The sequence below is a fragment of the Neodiprion pinetum genome, chromosome 3 (assembly GCF_021155775.2).
Source record: "Neodiprion pinetum isolate iyNeoPine1 chromosome 3, iyNeoPine1.2, whole genome shotgun sequence".
In the NCBI taxonomy this organism is placed as follows: Eukaryota; Metazoa; Arthropoda; class Insecta; order Hymenoptera; family Diprionidae; genus Neodiprion; species Neodiprion pinetum.
In genome coordinates, this window is record NC_060234.1 from 2,703,049 (window position 1) to 2,716,719 (window position 13,671).

Here is a 13,671-nt window from a genome sequence, read left to right on the forward strand (position 1 = left end):
AACGCGAGGAAGATAACGCACTATCGGGGCAAAGTTTTTCCTAATTAAATATCATTTCTCCCGTTTCTTGTTACGAACAGAAAGGAGGAAAAGAGAGATATAAACGACGGATCGGAATACACAAAATTCATTCAACGCCATGGAAGACGACCAACAGTTCTGCCTTAGATGGAACAACCACCAAAGCACATTAATACAGAACTTCGATACGCTTTTGGAAAGCGGCACATTAGTCGACTGCACTTTGGCGGCGGAGGGGAAATATTTAAAGGCCCACAAAGTAGTCCTCTCCGCGTGCAGTCCGTACTTTGAGGTGAGTTCTCTTTTTATCATTCACCTATATTTGTTCTCATCAGTGCATCTTTCCGTATCCTCCCCTCCCCTCCTCCTCAAGTTCTTGTCATTCCGCGTATTGATTAATCTTTTATCGCGCGCACGTGTGTCGCGAACAGTGACCTCCCCGATCTTCGTAATTATTTTCTACGCGTTGAGAACGGATCGTTCGATTTTTCAACTTCCCAACAGTTCTCGTTCCTCCCTCCTTCTCATCCTCCCCACATTCCTGGCTCGTCATATCTCTATAAGCTCGAGATGGGCGCCACAGAGTTTAATCAATACCAAATAGAGGTTGATGTCGAAACAAAATGGCCGCTCGCCTGATACAGTTGGCCACTGTGTACCGTAGCAAGGGGTTTGGCAGCGTCAGGGGGGGAGTGAGTGAGTGAGTTAGTTTGTTTGATCCCCTCTTGCCTCCTGATCAATACGGGGAAAGCAAAATGGCGGATTTCCAGGGTTCTTACCGGGAGAGTGGGAGGGGGGGTCCCGGGAATATGCCGAAATGAATTTTCCATTTTTCCCACATCTTGGGCGAATCGAACTTTTACCCAATTAAGTTCTGTGCGTAGGGTTTAAGTAAAAAAAAAAAAAAAAAAAAAAAAAAGAAAACTGCGGAGAGGGGTGCAACATTGAGAACGTTGAACTCTTTAATAATTTGGTACTTTTTTTTCTCGTCATCTTTTAGGGCCTCCTCAGCGAACACTATGACAAACATCCAGTTTTCATACTCAAAGATGTCAAATTTAAAGAGCTCAAAGCCATGATGGACTACATGTACAGGGGGGAAGTGAACATCTCCCAAGACCAATTGGCGGCGCTTTTAAAAGCTGCGGAGTCTCTTCAAATAAAAGGACTTTCGGAAAGTAAAGGCGGCGGAGGGGGGGGTGGTGGTGGAGGCAGCTGTAACAGTAAAACAGAACAGAGGCAACAGAAAATAGTATCGTCACAATCCACAGCACAGTCGTTAGACATTCCACATACGTCTTCCGGTCTCACTATTGAAAAGAACAGTAAAGTTCCTAGGCAGAGTCTTTCGCAGACGTCCGTCGATATACCAGAAGATTCTGCCAGCCCACAAATCTCTAGAGGGCTGTCCTCCAGGTAAATAAAATTATTTTCATGCACATATACTTTGTGTTTGAATGTAAAAGTCTGAAAATATTTAAATAGTTTCGATTGTTACTAAACTTGAAAATATGCTTCCTCTGATTTCAGGGAAGGCTCCCTTAGCCCGACGTCATTAAGAAAAAGAAAAAAGCTTAGAAGAAGAAGTATCGGCGACGATAACTCAGTTGAAAATCATGAGGCATCTAATTCCAGTGACGTCTCTCATTCTATGGGTGTTCCAGCGCTCGGTATAGCGCCGGTTGCAGATGAGAAAGTTCACGCTGACCCTACAGACTCTCTCGGAAGGTCGGCTCTCATGCAGCAGCTGACCAAACCTGCGGATGAGATGCTCCAGGTATGTCTGATTACTATTTTCTCTTATTACTTTCTGTTCACCATATGATCCTTAACCGTATAATTCAAATGGACAATGATTTCTTGGTCCTTTGTTGCTGTTCTTTATCAATCTGCATCTTTCTTTGCATATAAATCGTACAACGTTTCGCATCTTACATGCATAGAACTCTATTAGCAAGTGCATGATTTCGTAAAAAACTCATACACCTGCTTTGGGGAATGTGACTTCAAACATTGAATTCAGAATGTAGCATTTGCATATATTGAATCTTTCTATAAAAGATCGCACTAGAACATTGTTTCCGACTATTGCTCAGCGCTCAACATCACCAACTATTTTATCCTATCAGAGAGTAGATAAACTATTGAATTATACCGGTTTTCATTATTTTAATTAACTCACCTGGTATTAAATTTTTAACGAGCTTTTAATTAACTCACCTGGTATTAAATTTTTAACGAGCATACTCATGGAAGCCAAATTATCTGCAATAAAATCCGTGTGCTCTGTGTTATCGTCTTGTAACTTGTAGACCATTTTATATTTTACAATATTGTGTAGTCAAGGTATCCACAATTTTTTTTAGTTTTATTTTTAATGGCAGTAAACTTGTTTCGTATATCCAGCGCATAATGGAAGGTAGCCAGATTTAGCTAGACTTCTTTCGCTTCGTTGGTAGAATAAACCATCGTGCTTTTATCCTCCTGATTAGTTCGATAAATTGTGACTAGTTGGGGTGGAAACGGTACGAGACAAATATTAATAAAAGTATCTGTATATTAAAAATTGATTCGCGTAGCATTTATTAATCACTCATTAATAAGAATATCATTTATCATTTATAGATGCCAATTGAGAAACCTGAGCCGAATGACAACTTAATAGAGCCAAAGTCAGAGTACCTGGAGGACCCGGAAGAGAGCGTTGAAGATTTAACGCTCGATGACGATATGAATGACCTCAATGAAATGGAACAAGATAACCCTAGAGCCGGCCCATCCCACGATCCTAGCCAACACCCTGGTAAGTGAGATTGAAAAGTTTTGTTTGATAATTTCATTTATTATTTATTTTCGCATAACGATTTTGCCACGCATTTTCGATTCACACCCAAATTTTTTTAAAATTATTATTACGGTAAAGTATACATTGACGAAAATACATCGAAAAAACAAACCAACTGAAAAATAATACTGCATGCAAGTGAAATTAATCTCAACTTATTGTCTTGAAGCCGTTGATCACATTTTAAAGTGATTTCAAAACACATTTCATTAATACTTGTCTGGTTATTGACTCGCTCAGATTTTTATTGAACATTTTAGTAATATCGTGAAATTTGATCAGTGTATAAGTTGTAGCTTTTCTATGCACTAGGCGGTAAGGGCGTTTATTTGCGAAACCGTTTAATTGTCAGCCTGAATTAGGCCGGGATTTTGATCAAATAAAATCCACATTTAGGGGTTTCAAAGAATCGTATTAATTGAAAAAGGGGAAATTTGTTTAAAGCTTGATGAAATCATAATTGTCGCTACCATACTTTATTCAATTCTGATCTGATGCTACTTTGAATAAAACGTCACTTCGCTTGCACACCAATTTCGGATAACATAAATGTTTCTTAGTGTGTTGAACTAGTGAATAAATTCTATTTTCGTTTTCTCTTAACCTTCTCTCTCCTTTATATTTTCGTTTTTATTTTAATGGGACAAATTAATTAGCGGACACTAGCTTCGGTTTCCTCGTTACAGGTGGGGGGGCGGACATGCCGGTTCGATCGACCGGGGATTTGGGTGGCGCCCTTTGGGCGACGCATTTCCTTGATTATAAAAAAGGGTCGAATATCCGGCGGCCACGTCCCGACGTTGATGTAGGCGCGTTGCTCAAATCCCTGGCAAACAAACAGGGGAGAAAGTATAGCTTAGATTCGGTTAAAATGTCACTGGAAGCGATTTTGCAACAGGGTGTTAGCACCACTCAGGCATCTGAAATGTACGGCATTAATCGATCGACCTTACAGTTTTATTTGAAAAAGTTGAACGTAGTCAGGAGGCGATGGCGACAACCTGAAACTTGGGTTCAGAACAGACAATCTTAAACTGCCCCCCCCCCCCCCCCCCTTTCTTTTAGCTTTTATTTCTTATTTTCATATGCTTAACTGTTTCTTTATTCTCCTGTAAGATGTAATAAATAATAAAAGTGCGCGTATCAGCATTTCGTTTATTCTATGTATCCGTGGAACGAAATTAATCTTTGTTCAATAACCACGTAAATTAAAAAGAAAAATAAAAAATTAAAAGAAAAATAAAAAATTAAAATAAAAATAGCTTATGGGCACTAAATCGTTTTAAGGTGTACAAACTATAAGAAAATCTGAGCCAGTCAAATTCTGTCAAGTATCGTGTTGATTTTGTTGTTGGTAATATAAGCCGTTAGATTGTGATGTGTTTGTGTGTGAATATATATACATATATCTATATATTATATTAGATATTGTCACATGTTTGCAGTATTATTGTATCAAGAATTTGAAGAAAAAAAAAACAAGGGAACACTAAAAACTGATACTGTGTAATAAACGTAAACTTGAATTGCATTTTACTTGTTAGTTTCGATTCATTAAAAGAAAAAAAAAAAAAACTTCCCGATCACTCAGTTTTTGAAAGATCATTTCCATACGACAACATTTTACACATTTATTTTTTATTTATTCCTCTTATATTTAATATTTTTATAACTAGAATAATTGACATTTAAAAATGAAAGAAAAAAAAAGCAAGCTATTTCCAACTCTGCAAAAGTTTCTTTCGATTTTACAAAACATTGATAATTATAGTCAGCCCCCATTTGGATATTCATTATTTTTTATTTATCGAGCAAAATTTTTTTCATTCTGTTGTCGCAGGTCTTGCTTCGTGGCATGTTACTGGTGACCGAAGTAATGCGGGGGGTGTCGTAGGGGCGGTTGGTGGCACCCCCGGCACTACAGATGAGGTCTTTCTTGCAGCCCAGGAGGCCGCCCAGGCCCATCGAGACTCACAAGGTAGGCTTACATTTGCCAATTCAATGTGCATCTGTATTCCGTAACAATCGGCACTTATCCGTCACTCGAATCAGCCTTATGAAAATCTTGATAAAATTCCCTAATGTAGAGAAATTTTGTCGATGCTCAAGCTTTTACAGTTTATTCGATAATAATCGAGTTTAAAGTCAGATTTTTGGTGTATGTTTTTACTCGCAAATTTTGCTGTATTATAAATATCAAAGTGTCAAATTTTTTCATTTTTTACAAAATTTCATTTATTAAACTACGGTTGATACTACACTTGTTTTTTATGCTTACAAACAAAAATTGAAAAAAACTTTTTTCTTCATCAAATTCGAACAATTTTATGCAAAGGTACGCTTTGTTCGTTTAAACCAGACAAGACGTGTTTGAACAAGAAATTTGTCAAATAAGTGAAATTTGATCAAATTATCAAGCCAAGGAATATTATTTTGTAAGCATATTTACAAGTTGGATTTTTACTATTCTTGATTCGGATCATGTGACTTGTCATAAAATATATATATGTATATATATAAGTGCCAATTGCGCAGGAGATACGGAGCAATTTTGGCTGCTGGGCGACATAGGGTGACCCACATATATACACATATGTGTATTAAAAATGTTCAAGAGTAGCACGGTCTCTGAGAGAGCTTTTTTCCGGTCAGGGCACGGTTGGTTGGTTCGTGTTAGTTCATCTCTTCGTTCATTCATAATCGGTAGCCTTTTCATTTCTATACATTAAGTTATATACGTGTATAACGTCGACGATAATGTCGAAAGAAAGGATAAACACGAAGTACAGATGTATTACATTATCGTTACTGGCTTTTGCAATGTCACGATTTTTTTTTTTCTTTTTTTTTCTTCTATTTTACATATACCTCTCTCTCCTTCTATCAAGCCACAAACACAACAGCAGATGCAGCTTTAGATACTGACCCGGCATCGCGAATAGACCGAATTATAAACATGTTTGGTCGAACAACTCCCCCCCCCCCCCCCCCCCCCGCCTCCCTAACGATTATTTGGTGCCCCCCTCTCCCCCCCCCCCCCCCTAGCTATGTTTTTGTATTGACGAACTGTGAGCAAGTCACACAACTTACTTGATTGAGAGATTTAACTGGGAAGATAATCTAATTTGTGGTTAATGATTTGTTGTTTTTTTTTTTTCTTATTCCTTTTTTTTCAACTTATTGCAAAATTTACTCATGCATATCTTTTTTTTCAAACGATACTTTCGGTAGCTTTTAACAAAATTGAACAGCTTTTTTTTTTAACATTAGGTAATAAAATTTTGAACGCTATTCACTATTCACTATTGAATATTCAATATTCTTCCCATGTGGCTTGTTTAATAGGAGGAACGATTGATAGTCGTGGGTATATATGCATATTAACATGTCATATATATCTATATGAATAATTAGGCGATCGACAATGAAGTGATCCAACGTGGGATACAAGGTAAATTCGGAGAGAGAGGAGCGACCTCTCTGTCAATGCTAGCTATTTCTTTTATATCATGTTGCAAGTTTGAGAAATAATGGAGATAAAATCTTCCTAAAAAAAAAAAAAAAAACCACCGACACGTTTATAATATATCTTTGGAACAGGACGATAATGATGAAGAGAAAATGCATAACGCGTGTAATGAGAAAAGGTAGTTTGTGTTATTTTCTTTTTTTTTCCCCCCACTTAGTCGCGAGTCAAATGAAATAATTCTTGATAATGGAACATTGTTTAAAATTTGGGTGCTTGCATTGATGGCAAAGGTCGTTTTTTTTTTAATTATACAATCAGAGACTCGTTACCTTGAATTTAACTTGAATTGGCATTTAAAATTCAATTTATAATAATTCGGATAGTTGAAATAAATTGATTAGAGACAACACGTGTTAATTATTTGCGATAAAATAATAGATGGGAGATGAGAATAAAGAAAATTTGAAAATTTCTTTTTGAATATTCTCTTATGGTTCGTCAGTACAATTATGTAGTTTGTTATATCAAGATACGGTTTTTCTATGCACAGTATTATTGCAATACATTCTCAACGTCTGTTAATAATTTTGGTTAAAAGAAAAAAAATTTTTAATTTTTCTTCCTATTTCTCTTTATAATAAAAAAAATAAAAAATTCTCACCATATTGTGTTTTGCAGAATATCCAAATAGTTTTAAATAGAGTAAAACCGAGGTTGCACTACGTCGCCTGCAGCATGTAGAAAAACCATTATTTAAATGTCCGTTGTGGTTATTGATTTGGCATAATTTCTTCTAAATTCACTAATGGAATAAATTATGCCATATCAGTTTTGTAGTCGTGTTCGTGTTTTAGTAGTTTGTAGATTAAAAAAAATATATTTTTTGATAAAAAAAAAAAAAACATGTCGAACAAAGTCCACTTAATATATATATATATGTATATATACGTATAATATATATATATATATATATACATATGTACACAACACATAACACTGATATGTACAGTCAGTTGTCAATCTTTGATTTAATATTAATCCGTGTACTACGATTGGTTTTTTTTTTTTTTTTTTGATACGGCAAATTTGCCGGCCCATATTTTTTTGTCGTCAAGTCAAAACTTGACTTAACTCGGGAATCGAGGCGAATAAATTTTTTCTTCTATTTTTTTTTTTCTTCATCAATTGTGCACAATTGACAGTACATAATAGTCATGTGAAATATGATGATAAATACCTGTGTAATTACTTTGGGTTGTGGTTCTCTATATAATTTTGTACTTACTATATATATATATATATATATATATATATATATATATATATATATATATATATATATATATATATATAAGATATACATTTGGACGGATATTTCATTTGGGCAATGAGAGACGTATTAACGATATTCATAATATTGGGAATGAAAAATTTCCTAAATACATTGCCATATTTTGCGTACTTGTCTTGCATGCTCTGCTTCTTTCGGTAGTCTATACCCCCCTAATTATGGCAAAGTGAAAACAAAACAAAAAAAAAAACTAGGAAAATTTCTCTCAACACACGAACAACTTCAGCCTTTGGATTTTTTTTTTCCTTTTTTTCCCCCTCACATTAACTGTAATACCATTGGCGCATTGTCTGTGCTTTGAGAGAGACTTTTGCATTAAAGGGAAAAACAAACAAGCAAAAAAAAAAACAATGTAAGAACGAAAGAAATTTACTAACCAAGTGTACATAACTTGCTTCTTGTCGTAATACGATCTGCACACGTACATGATTCTTTTTAATATATATATTTTTTTTTTTACACGTTTTAAGAATAATATATTTTTTTTTTACCTATTTTGCTAACCAACAAAACAGTATGCACATACACATCAGACATATGTTGAAATATTTTATGTAAAAAAATGTTTTTGTTTCACTCTGTTATGCTTCTTTTATTACATACACAAGAACGTATATAAAAATGATACTCCAAGTAATGGAAAATATCTGCCATAATTACACTATCGATAAGATTAACAACGTGGTGTTGTACTTGACGATATATACATATAATAATGCATTATTAATATTTTTAAGACTTGTCCTCGTTCATATTTTTTATGTTGTTTCTCCAAGTGAACAGGGAATAATGAGTAAATAAGAAGATCGAACAATCTCTTGTGGTCAAGCGATTTCTTGATCGCAAGATGACGATGCATCCTAATATGGAATATAAATACAAATTACACCACCTTGAGAAGATTTTGAGAAGAAAGAAGATTTTTCTATTCACGTTTTTCTGGGGATTGGAAACGTTTAAACGGAAATTATACTCCTTTTAATACTGCTTTTTGCATTTTTAAAAGTTGAGCTTTAAACTGTTCGTAGAAAAGATTGTTGACGCTGTTCCGAGGTTTATTTTAAACTTTTAGAATCATGCGTTGTCGGGTCGCGTTTTCAGTAAAAATGTTACCGTTTTCAAACATGAAACTTCATTGCAATAATGTACATTTTTCGTTTTTGCAATGTTTGTTTGTCGTGTTTTCGCTCGTCATAATCTCGAAGAAAGAAGAACGAACATCTGTTTCTCTGAGGTCTTTGTGGGTAATGTATTGGTAAATGGTTGTAAACTTGATGATATATATATATGATTTTGTAACTTTTTTCTCGATTCTCATTTACTGAAATGTTCTTGGTAATATTGCAACTTGGTTATTGGTTTGAAATTCTTGATAATAATCATGTGTGAAATATCTGCAAAATAATTTCAGGATCATTATTGTTGTTGTGTGTATGATTGTGATTTTTAAATGAGAGAGTGAATTTTTGATCAATGATGTCGTTGTTGAATGGTACGAGATAATTTAACGCGGTTGTATTGATGTCATTTTAGAATGTTTCATTTTGAAGCTTTCTAAATGATTAAAATATTTACAGCTTTTGTTCGAAGACAATGCAACATGTCAAGAAAGTTTTATTTCAGGAATTTTTAAATACAGTCACTTGTGACACAAGAAGAAGATTGTTCGGTTTTTACTTTCAATGTTTCTTTTTCTTCACTTTTGAAACATTAAAAGTAAGAACGGAGCCACAAAGAAGAGTAAAACCTACGTTTGAATGTTTCCTTTTGAAACTTTCATTGCCTGCTGCAGTTGATGAAGAAAACTTACATCGAAGAAGTTCGCCAACTATAATCTTGTTCACAATTTTCTCCCACTGAATTTTGAATGTCCACTATTTTCGGGCTTTGAAAATTTAGTGCTTGGTCCCTTTTTTTTTTTTTTTTTTTTTTTTTTTTGTGTGTTTTTCGCATTTTGGTTTTAAATTAACCCCCCCCCCCCCATCCATCCATACAGGTTAGCGGAATGTATTCAGATTGAAATGTCTCCTTTTGAGACTTTTGAACCGAATCATTGGGAAGAAGACTATCAACAAGTTTGAAACTTCCACGACATCCTTTTTATTCAAGGAATTTTACCACATGAGACGGGTTTGAATTACATATCAAACCCACAAATGTTGCAACTTTATTATAACTAATATGTGAAACTTTCTTTTTCCAGGCAATATGTTTCAACTTGATTTTCTCATTTACGCTTCGTCTTTTTTGTGTGTTCACGGTATATCAATTTATACTATTGTTAATAATGACGGTAAACCGCTTATGGCGTTGTTGGACTCTGTTCACCTCTTCGAATGAGAAATTTTCGTCATCTGATGATCGGAGTCCAATACGCTGATTACGCATTTGCGGAATATCGTTTTACTGCATTAAACAACAATTTTATATATTGAAACATGAATACATACGGGAGTGAGTTTAATATTCAGCAAGACAAGAAAACCAGACGCTGATTTAAATCCAATAGCTCGATTTAAGTTTTTGGAGAAATCATTCGACAGACCAATTGATAGACTGTGCTCGATGATTTTGACCAATGACTTTGGGTAAGAGGTAAGTAAATTATGTTTTCGCACGTAGTATCGGCGTGTCGAAAGAAAATTTTCAATTTTTTTCAGTTCCCTTTTCTATAATATGTAAAGCTTTGGTAAAATATCTTGTCACTTTGCTTTAATTTTTCATGTGTATTGTTACAACCTGGTATTCATTTTGAATACATATCTAATTTTTTTTAATGCATTATACAATTTTAGTGAAACAACCTCGTTTCATTGACCAATTTTATGCTACGACTCTGTTATTTTTCCGACGTTGTGTTCGACGGAGGAAATAATTGGTGCGATTCGGAAACCATGATTTATGTTTACATGTAATCTGATTGTTCAATTTATTTGTTTCTGGTGATTTGACATTTTTCAGGAAATTTATTTACGTATTTATATCCCTGATGCGTGTGAAGGTATTTACAAGTTGTTTCCGTTTAATTTATACATTTTATGAAACACTTTTTCATTACCTACGCTTTGACAATTGATGAATTAAAATCAATTGCCATGTTGTATATTTTGAAAAATCGGTTTCACAGAACTACCGTACAATCGAACAATATTAATTTTTTATAAACAGTTTTCAGAAGCGCGTTTTATGATGATAACGAATTAACAATTATCGCATGTGTGTTTGTTTGTGTGTATGAATGAAAGAACTCAGTGGGAAATTCTGTATCATAACATTGAACTCATTTACTGGGAAATTGAATCAAATTTTCACAGTTCAAAATTACATAATTCTTAGGCGCCGAGATATTGTAGATTTGCACTGTGAAAATAAACAAAAAAAAAAACTTTATTTGTCCTGATAAGGTTCCATCCGTCATTGAATAGTTTCTAAACGTCTCAGGATTACTTGTGGGAAATTTTTATCGCATTTTCGTGGTCGCTTCGAGTCGGAGTTTGGGCGTCAAGAATCTGTTCTGGCATTGAACTTGCTTTCAAAGGCTTCGATAGTCTCCAGCCTCGAGATGTCGTCGGGAAGCAACACAGATTTTTTCTGAATCAAAGCAGAAAATCACTTGCTTCGATCATCGTCACAATCGATAAGGATGCGTAGAGATTATTTTAATGAAAGTTTCCGAAGTTCTTGAAAAAATGAACATTATTTCATTCGTGTAAGTGAATGAAATATGTTGTAATCTTTTTGTTTTTTGTTTAGTATTTAAGTATTCAGTTTTCTCGAACGATTGTACCTGCCAACTTGTCTATGCGGTACTTATCACAGGTGTATAAGACAATGTGGAAAGTATTGTTTATTTAAGAAGGGTATGATTGTTGTTTGAAAAATATTCTTACATTTATTATAATTGAAAAGTGTGTTTAGTATCTTCCCCTTCTATACGTCATCATTTTTTGTGCCATTCAAATTTCTTGTGTATAATGTTTCCTTGTGATTTTTATCAATGTACATTTGTATTCTCTTCAAGACACGAAGTGGGAATTGTTTTAAAATCACTTACGTTTCAGTCAGAAGTTTGACGTTTTGTTTATTTTTTACTTGAGAGATTGGTCTTAATTTCATAACGATAACGTGAAGATGTAAATAAACTAAGTATTATATCATGTTGAAAATTTTTAATTGTTAAATCATTTCTCAGATTAGTTTCTTAGGCGAGTGACATTATTTACAGGAAAAATCTGTCGTATAAAAATTGAAAACAAGAACTCAGCGGCAAACAGGTCGAATTTTACAGCATCTTTAACTTAACCGAGTTGGGAAATTCTAATGTGGAAATTCTAATGTGGAAATTGCAGTTTGGATACACAAAGCGGTATATTCACTCCGTCGTCGTAATTGCATCGGAAACAATTGAGAACCTGATATTCGATAGATAATTGGGGATTTTAAAAAGAACACAACTTTAATCTCTGTTCAGTATGTATTTATAAATATGAAGGTCTAATACTGTGGGGCTTGATATCAAATTTTTGGTACTTGAATTTTTTTTTCTTTTTTTTTCAGTCAAAATTTTTTCGCATGTTACCAGAGTAGTAAAGTAAAAGTTGATAATTGTAAATTTTGGTAAAACTTGAGAGTATTTTAATAATAAACGGTATATGAGAGACGTCATTTATCTCTACGCTCAATGTAAAACGCACTCTTGAAAGGGCGTGAACTCTACGTTTAATATTTGAAAATAAAACATTGATGATATTTATAAATACGTGTATAACTTTTCATTTTTTAAACCTCATCGTCCTAATTTCAGGTAATTGTGATTTTCAAATCTATACAGAAACTAGGCTTGTGTATGTCCTTTCTTAAGCAGAGTTTTCAAATAGTTAATAATATAGTTGAAAGAATTAGATGTTGTACAATCTGACGCCTAAATTTTACACAAATCTTAAATCTGTTTCTTTGTAGATTTGTTTCAGCGATTGTCTTATTAACGTTTCTATTGTTCATCAAAATATGTGAATCAAATAGTCAGTTTCCGTACTTGAATGCATTATAGAAATGCTCGATGTTGTAATATTCATAAAAAAAAAAGACACATGTAATTCATCGTCGAATCAATTTTCTCAAACTGCATTTGAGATTTGAAAAATCCAAAAAGACAAATCAAGACAAAAAAAAAAACATCAAATTTGATTTGGGGGCAAAAAGTTGACATGACTCTACGCCTTTTTCATACCTTGTTTAAAAATTAATCTGAATTCCTTGACATGTAGAACACCAGAGAAAAATATGGTCAGAATCATCTGTATCGTCGAAGAGTCAGAATCGTAAAATTAAAATGTCAATCATCGTTGAATTTTGTTTGGGGTGATGCTAGGCCGTGATTCTTGCAGTTGGGAGGTTGCATTCATCATCGCAGTACGACGATGTCCATCCAATGGCTGATTATCGCAGACTTGCCTGTCCCAGCTGCGGTCGAACTTACAAATATCGTGGAGGGCTACTGAGGCATCTTACCGAATGTTTTCTGGAGGTAGAGAAAATGAAGCGTGATGTGGCGCTTTCACAACGGCTGCCATCCGCCAGCCATAAGGATCACGCTCAATTTTCTTACAAATATTGGAAATGATAAGGATTTCAGTCTAGATAATATAAAGGTGGGTTATCGACCAGAGGAAGAGCGCTAGAAAGAGAATTTATGTAGATAATTTTCTTCATAACTTATTAATACATACTAGCATTTAAATAGTTAAAACAAAGTAAACAATTATCTGTGAAAGAAAAAAGAAAAAAGAAAGAAATAAATCATTCGTTGAATTCACATGTACGGAGTACGTTTAGTTATATAATTTTTTATTCTTTTTTTTTTCTTTTTCCATTACACCCTTGGTTGTAAGTCGTTGGTCAAACTTTCAAATATATTTTGATTAGGTATTTTGGTATAAAAAAAATTTTCCTCGCAGCGAAGCGTGTGCTAGTTTAGTTATTTGG

The 13,671-nt window shown here is 34.1% G+C and overlaps 1 protein-coding gene across 50 annotated transcripts in view; it reads left to right on the forward strand.

Moving 5' to 3' along the window:
- Window positions 1-13,671, forward strand: part of LOC124214177 (longitudinals lacking protein) — a 53,972-nt gene that overhangs the window by 2,833 nt on the left and 37,468 nt on the right. For 48 of the 50 annotated variants that reach the window (XR_006882092.2, XM_069134431.1, XM_069134429.1 and 45 more), the window contains exons 2-6: window positions 81-313; window positions 1,022-1,437; window positions 1,552-1,798; window positions 2,647-2,824; window positions 4,707-4,844. Coding sequence is in view for 49 of the 50 variants with exons in the window: in XM_069134431.1 (XP_068990532.1) it covers window positions 140-313; window positions 1,022-1,437; window positions 1,552-1,798; window positions 2,647-2,824; window positions 4,707-4,844 (1,153 nt within the window). In the remaining variant the exon portion in view is untranslated. Of the gene's footprint in view, window positions 1-80; window positions 314-1,021; window positions 1,438-1,551; window positions 1,799-2,646; window positions 2,825-3,552; window positions 4,478-4,706; window positions 4,845-13,073; window positions 13,350-13,671 lie in introns of those variants that run through there. The other 2 variants (XM_046616331.1, XM_046616342.2) reach the window with 2 other exon arrangements.